The sequence below is a fragment of the Artibeus jamaicensis genome, unplaced genomic scaffold (genome assembly GCF_021234435.1).
Source record: "Artibeus jamaicensis isolate MK-2021 breed Jamaican fruit bat unplaced genomic scaffold, CSHL_Jam_final scaffold_833, whole genome shotgun sequence".
Lineage (NCBI taxonomy): Eukaryota > Metazoa > Chordata > Mammalia > Chiroptera > Phyllostomidae > Artibeus > Artibeus jamaicensis.
The window spans coordinates 3,336,438-3,344,129 of NW_026522056.1; the positions used below are offsets into that span (position 1 = coordinate 3,336,438).

Sequence of the window (7,692 nt, forward strand, 5' to 3'; positions counted from 1 at the left end):
ATTATTAAAAGATAAGAAAGAAAGGAGATAAGAAAGGGAGGGAGAAAGGAGAAAACCTGAGAAGGAAGGGAAGGAAAAGACAAGGGGGTAGGGGAGGACGGAGGCAAGAAAAAAGGGAAGAACGGAAAGGAGAAAAAGTTCGTTGGAGGAGCAATTCTTTGACTTAGTCATGAATATGGGGGAGGTGAGGGGTGGTCATCAAAGTGGCATCTCTAGGCGATTCGAGATCTCTTGAGAAAATACTCATTGGAGTGGAAGAATATTCAATTCTTTGTTAAGCACACACAGGTGGTTCTCCAGCCCTCTCTCTTTCCTCCTTAGCTTGGATGCCATGACAACTATCATGTGACCCAGCAAACACTGTCCTCTCCAGGGTTGCAACTCAGCTTGAACCAGTCTCTGGCTGCAGGGAGCAGGTTGGTGGTGTTGTTTGAGATGCACAGGGCACGCCGGCTGACGCGTCCATGCAGAAATGAGTGGCTGCACAGCACATGGGAGAAAGCCTACCAGGATCACAGGAAAAAGGTAGGAAAAGCCAGAGCCAGGCCCTGAGAGCTCAGGGTGAGGCCCCCAAAGCAGCAACCATGAAATGCCAGGGCTTTCCCTGGAAACCAAAAGCTAATTTTCTTTTCAGAGATGGAATGGTTGAAATGACATTTGCTTAAAAAGTTGGTCATATACATTGCCATACAATAAAAATTTAATTAAACAGATTATGGGTTTGTGTGTCACGTTTTAGGACCATTCTTTTATCAATTAAGGCATATGTTTATAAATTACTTAATTTTTCATAGATTACTGAAAAGTAGCTTCAAACAAAAAGATTTAAAAGGCCCTGGCTGGTGCAGCTCCATGGATTGAGCACGGACCTGTGGTCACTGGTTCAATTCCCAGTCAGGGCACATGCCTGGGTTGTGGACCAGGTCCCCAGTAGGGGGCGTGTGAGAAGCAACTACACATTAATGTTTCTTTCCCTCTCTTTCTCCTTCCTTTCCCCTCTCTCTAAAAATACATAAATCTTAAAAAAAAAAAAAAAAGATCTGAAGGACCCTTTCCCCTATGAAAACAGCATACTCTGGTGGGGACAAAAAGGCAACTTTCATCTCCAGTGGGAGAGTCATCATGATTTTTACTTCATTGGATGTCTTTTTGAGAGGGTCACCATGTTGTTTGAAAATGACCTGCCATGGTCTTCTGCCTGTGAGACCTCAGTGGACCCATCCAACCGCTCAGCTGGTCATATCTCCCCAGCTGTGTTCATCGAGGCTGAGAAACACTCCAGGGAATGTTCTGGAAGAGGCTGCTGCTCTGTGGTTCTGCAGCGACCCCTGTAAAGTGATCCCCCTGGGTGGCAGACCCAGGCAAGCCTACCTACTCCTTGCGGGTTCTGCCTGCCTGGGTTGTGGTGTGATACAACGGCTTCAGGGGAGCTCAGGTGGCACTTGCCCAGTGCCCACATGCGCAACTGGGCCCTGAACCCACCGCCCCCTTGAGAGTCCCAGTGACACGCTTCCCCCGGCTGTCCCAGGGCTTACCCCACTTCCTTAGACCTCTGGTCTTCCTAGACTTGTCTGTGCCCTCTTTAAGGAGCATACCTCCTCATCGCTCTGTAGTCTCTTGTTCTGCTGTCTCATGTTACTTCATAACTCATGTAACAGATTTATTATTTTGCCCCCAGACTGTGAGAGTGGTGGCTACTTCCTGTTACCCTGATATTCTCAGCACCCACAGTGCACAGCATGCTCTTAGTAAACAGTTGTTGCTAGGGGAAGGTACAAAAGGGTATGCATGATAGTAACAAGAATAAATCGATGAGCACCAGCACTTTGAATCATCCCTGGTAAGAGACAGGTGGTCTATAAACACCCCAGTGTAAGGAGGACTAAAAACAGTCACTGTGAAAAGTGGAGAGCTGATCCAATGGAAAGAGCCAGCACACTGATAGTGGACAGGGGCCACACGTGTGGCCAGGGGGCCTAAGCTCACACAACACCGATGCAGCAGTTCTGCAATGTCCCAGAAACACCTGGATGCTGGGAGTGACAGTGGAGGGCTGGCACACCCCAGTCTGGCTCGTGGCCAGCAGCAGGGCATGGGGCCAGGAAACCAGTGATCCTGGCACGAGGTGTTAAAGGGAGGGCCCCAAATCTTACCTGGAGCGGCATGAAGTAAAGACGGGAAGTCAGTGAGGGAGAGACGCTGGGAGCCACATAAAGTCAAGGGCAGTCACTCTTGGACAGTCAACTAAGAAACTGAAAAGAAAGAGACTATGGGTGAGGCATGGGACAACTGAAGCACAGCTTCCAAAGGGCCACGTCCGTGGGAGCACAATGCCTGACTCCCTGGCACAGCTGCCTCCCTGGGGTAGAACTCATTCAGGGGAAGGCAAAACTGCGGTCCAAACACTAAAGGCCCTGAGGAGCCAGGAGCATGGGCCTGCAGCAGAAAGAAGGGTGAGGAGGGCCGAGGGCTGTGGGCGTGGGAGCCACCCTGCTCTGCCTGGACGCAGCGGTAAAGAGCCGGCGAGACTCCCTTACCACTCCGAACCTCACCACTTGGCATTACAACTTGGCTTAGAATGAATTTCTTCCATATTAAGAGTAGGGGGAATTCTGATTTTAAGAGTAAGTTTGTTTCTTGCTGCTTGGCTGAGAACCCTGGGAATAAAAGAAACTTTGATGCAGTAGAGGGGAGAAAACAGACCGGAAGGAGACCATTGTGCCCAAAGTCATCTCTGGAATCCACCCCGTCGTCCTCAGCCTGGAATCTCAATAGAGCCTTCTACCTTACCCTGAACACACACTTATACTGACCTGCAATCAAAATGGCCTTAATGAAATACAAATTGCTATTGATATTTCTCTAACATAATGAAACATAAGTATCTCATTTCTAAACCAGTATCTTAATTGACAGAGAAACACTAAAAGGGTTCCTTATAAAGTAAGAAGTAAGACACGGATGCCTGCTGTATCTTACATGCTTATAAACAGTGTTGGAGACATTGGCTGATGCAAGAAGCCAATACAAATCCATTAGGCAAGAAAATAGATGCCATTTTCCTGTTTGTGAATGAAATGATTAAATAACTGATAAACTCGAGAGAATTAATGAAAAAATATAAATTGGGCAAAATAATTACAACATATCACAGATAAGGGGTTAATATTTTTATGTAGAAAGAACTTCTAAAAATAAAAAGAAAAATGCAAACATAATCCCATATGAAAATGGGCAAGTGATATGAAGAAAAGTTCATAGAAAAAGAATTGCAAATAGCTCTTAACCTATAAAAAGATTATCAACTTCACATATAACAGAGAAATTCCAATTAACCTTGCACTCTAATACTGTTTCCCAACTCTCAGATTGGCACCGCCCCCCAAGCTTGTTGACAGTGCTTTGGTGGGCAAAAGGGCGCAGCCCCGTGTGTGTGCAGGGGAAGGGTGGTTTAGCAATGTTTATGGAATGAAATGATACACGGGTTTCTCCCTTACTCAGAAGTCCCATTTCTAAGTATCCATTCCAGAGGTACACTGGCAAAGAAACAAAAGAATTGCAAAAGATTGTAATTGCAGCATTACTTGTAATAGCAAAATTGGAACTAACCAAAATGACCATCAAAAGTGAGCTGGGTGAATAATTAGGATGCTTTCACACAGTGAAGTACTATGTAGCTGTAAAAATGAGTGAGAAACATCTATGTGTATTACTATACAGTTGTCTCAAGAACATATTTTGAAATGAAAAAACAATGGGGTAAAAATGTGTGAAATGTGATGCTTATCTAAAAAGGTGGTGAAATGTGTATATTTATATGTACACACACAGAGATATACACATGTTATATAGCTTTATGTTTTCAGAAAAGAGAATTAGAAGGTTTGTCAGTAGGGAATAGGGCAAACAAAGATGATGGGTACGGGGCTCAGGCCACTTTGAAAAGTAAGTTGTTTCACAGATTTGACTTTGGAGCCATGTAAATATTTCTGCATATTATAAAACAAAATAAATTTTAAAAGCATTCCAAAGTGAGTGTGTTATTCAGACCTTCTCACCATCTAGCTTTTTCCCCATCTCCTGGCTCTCCCCATGTGTGCTCTGCTCCAAGACCATACGCTCCATGGGTTTGAGTCCTGGATTGCAGGATGCTCACGCTATCATTTTAGACAGATGCAGCTGGAGGAGCTCCCCAGTGCTGTCGCTTTCAGATTATCAGCTAACGGTCCCACTAGTTAGTGATATATATATATACATATATACACACACACACACACACACACACACACACATATATATATAGGCAAGTATCTATACAGAATTTGGGAGATTCCTTTTTATTGCAAATGATAAACAGTCCTGATGCACTTAGTCCCTCACATTTTAAAATGTAAATTTCTTCTTTTGTTTATACATTTTTCCAATGGGAGACTGCGGGGATCATTTTGCCCTAATCAGCGTTTAAAGTGCTCATCCTGAAAATACTGAGGGAGGCTCAGAGATTAGAGTGAGGTGGATACAGGGACATAATTCACTGTCTTAAAGGCCTTTGGCAACAGAGTGCAGAATAGAAATGTCAGCTGGTGGTTACAGTTAATGAATCTTCGGTACTCATTTAATTCTCCACTTAAAAATGACATTACAGGCTCATTTTTGAGGGTTGCATGGTTCCTCCAGGGGGATAGTCAGATTCTGAATCAAGTCCTGAGCCTCATTCAGAACTTTTCTGCCACAGGCTGACTTGAAGCTTTGGTGCCATGAATAATGACCCATACACGTCCCCAATGCCAGCAGACCAATCTAAGCTCACAGTAACCATCTGCCACAAGTGTGCCTGCGGTCACACCACTCTCTCTGTGCCACAGGTCCAGGATGCCCAGCCACTCGTGGATACCCATGCCCCACTGTCTCTCGGCCACTTCCACTTGAACCTCAAGAAGCTCAAGGTGTCTTTCAGTTTTACCTCTCAGCTACCATCATAGCTAACTAGAAAATGTCGACTTAAAAACCCAGGAAAATGGAACAGACAGACTCAGCGAGCAATAAACAAGTTATTATCAAAGTAAAATGCCGTCTAGGCAACCAATTAACCTTGTCACTGCTCCAAATGGAGCTGCGTGTTAATTGCTCCGGAAATCTCTCCCTAGTATTCCTGTTGATCCCCAATGTCTTCAGGAGAAGAGGGTGAGGGAGGAGAGGAAGTTCACAGTGGTAATTTACTTAGTGCAGTTCTATAGTAATTGATCGATTAGCATCATTTATTTATACCAGGCCGTTTCATGGCCACCTCAGATTATTTATTTTTCGAAGCTTAAACCATCTAGTGAAAGTAAGGGTCACATGGTTATGCTGGCAGTGATGCCTCCAGAGGCAGAGTGCTGCGTGCTCTTTACATGCTTGTTCAATAACAATAGCCTAAATGGGCAGAACAAATACTAAGGAACCAGTTTCAAGCCGATCAGAAGATCAATTAATTTAAAAACCTACAGCAAGAAAAATGTTGCTTCCTCTGGGTGTAAATTTTTTTTCTTCTGAACAGTGTAAAATATCTTCCTTAAAATCTAAAGCTTTCCTCATTAGTGTCACTGTCACGGGTCAGAGTTTTAGAGGGCAACCTAATTTCACAAAGAGACATATCATTCTTGCTGTTACTTTTGCTCCGAGCTTGTGAGATATGGCTCCATCCCGATGTCTTCCAGTTCAGGGACGAAGGGGCCAGTGCACGGAGCACTCACTGCTGAAGCTCGCTAAGGCAGCATTTGCCGACGCTGGGGGAGGCGAGGTGAAATTCACAGAGCAAAGTGTGGGGCTGAAAGGTTCCTTTGAGTCGATCAGTGCACAGTGGAGCACAGATGCAGTGGGCGCTTCTAAAGGCTCCTTGTGTGTCTGCCCACAGCTGGAGGAGGAGCGGCTCTCTGTCATAGACAGGGACAACCGCCTGCTGCTGCAGAAGCTGTCCTGCATCATGAGGACCAGGGGACAGACTGACAGCAGAAGCAACCACACACACAGGAGGTAACTGGGGCCCAGGCACCAAACCCGGAGGGACCTGGAGCACTTGGCTCCAGGGCCTGAACAGGAGCGTTGCCCATGCGCTAGAGTGAGGCATTTCTTCCTCTCTCAAGAGAGTCATATGCCAGAGAATTGCATTTTTCTCTGTGGCCCATGAATCAAAGTTTTACTTGAGATTCGGCTTCACTCTGGAGGGTCTGGGGCAGGTGGAGTCAGCCTGGGTGTCAGGAACATCCTACACTTCCTGCTTGTACTCACTGTCCAGTCACTGTCATTAAAACCTGCAGCTATGGGTCAGCCTCTGTTTTCCTGGGACAGTTTATGTTAAATCTAGCACCACTTTCTGCTTTAAAGGCAGATATTTAACCTAAGTATAGACTCTTTTTTCCAGTGTTGCTTACTTAAAGCTACAATGTAGGGGCCTAGGACAACAATTAACACAAGGGGTCACTCAGAGAGACGCTTACCAGCCAACTCCAGAGCTCGGAAGATTTTTACCCAGGGGGATAAGCAGACCATAAAACAGACTTCAACAGACTGTGGATCCCTCCCCAAAAAGAACTGACTTCATCTGCAGCAGAGTGCAGGGGAGTCCAAGCCCTACCGGGCATGAAATAAAAGTCATCCAAACTGGGAAGAAAGAAGTAAAGCTGTCTCTATTCACAGATGATATGATCTTGCATATAAAAAATCTTATAGAAACCTCTAAAAAAGTTATTAGAACTAATACACAAGTTCAACAATACAGCAAGATACAAGGTCAATATATATAATTAATTGCATTTTCATATATTTTCAATGAACAATCTGAAAATAAAATTATTAAAAGTAATTCTGTTCACAGAAATATCAAAGTGCCCATTGGTAAATGGATAGATTAAAAAACTGTGGTACATTTACACAATGGGATATTTACAGCAGAAAGAAAGAACTCCTAACTTTTGTAACAGCATGGATGGGACTGGAGACTATCATGCTGAGTGAAATCAGTAAAAGACAAACAGCATATGATCTCACTTATAAGAGGAATCTAATGAACAAAATAAACTAACCAGCGAAACAGAAGTCAAAACATGGAAGCATGGAGCAGACCGGCAGCTGCCAAAGGGGAGGTGAGAAGGGAATGGTGGAAAGAAGGGGAAGGGACTAATCAAAGAATACGTACGAATGACCCATGGACATGGACAACGGTGTCGGAGTGGGGCTGGGGCTGGGGCTGGGCAAAGGAGGGCAAAGGGAGAAAAACTGAGCAACTATAATAGGATAAACAAGAACAATTAAAGAATAAAAAAGGATCCCTGGCTGGTATATAGCTCAGTGGATTGAGCACGGGCCTGTGAACCAAAAAATTGTGGTTTGATTCCCAGTCAGGGCACATGCCTGGATTGCAGGCCAGGTCCCAGCAGGGGGTGCATGAGAGGCAACATTGATATACATTGATATTTCTCTCCCTCTCTCCTTCCCCTCATCTCTAAAGATAAATAAATAAAATCTTTTTAAATAGAGAATGGTAATCTTAAAAAAAGAATAAAAAAGGAAAAAAGTATAAAAAAGAATAAGAGACTTGTGAATAAATTTAACAAAGGATATGTAAAACGTTCTGAAAACTACAAAACATGGTTGAAATGAATCAAAGAAGATCTAAATAAATGGGAAAAAATCGCATGTTCATGGTTTGGG

The 7,692-nt window shown here is 44.1% G+C and overlaps 1 protein-coding gene across 1 annotated transcript; it reads left to right on the forward strand.

The window, feature by feature from the left end:
- The first annotated feature begins 435 nt into the window (after positions 1 to 435).
- Positions 436 to 6,019, forward strand: CFAP97D2 (CFAP97 domain containing 2). Its single transcript, XM_037131000.2, has 3 exons — positions 436 to 525; positions 4,866 to 4,946; positions 5,897 to 6,019. Exons 1-3 carry the CDS (start codon positions 436 to 438, stop codon positions 6,017 to 6,019), a joined length of 294 nt encoding a protein of 97 aa, XP_036986895.2.
- Positions 6,020 to 7,692: the final 1,673 nt, after the last annotated feature.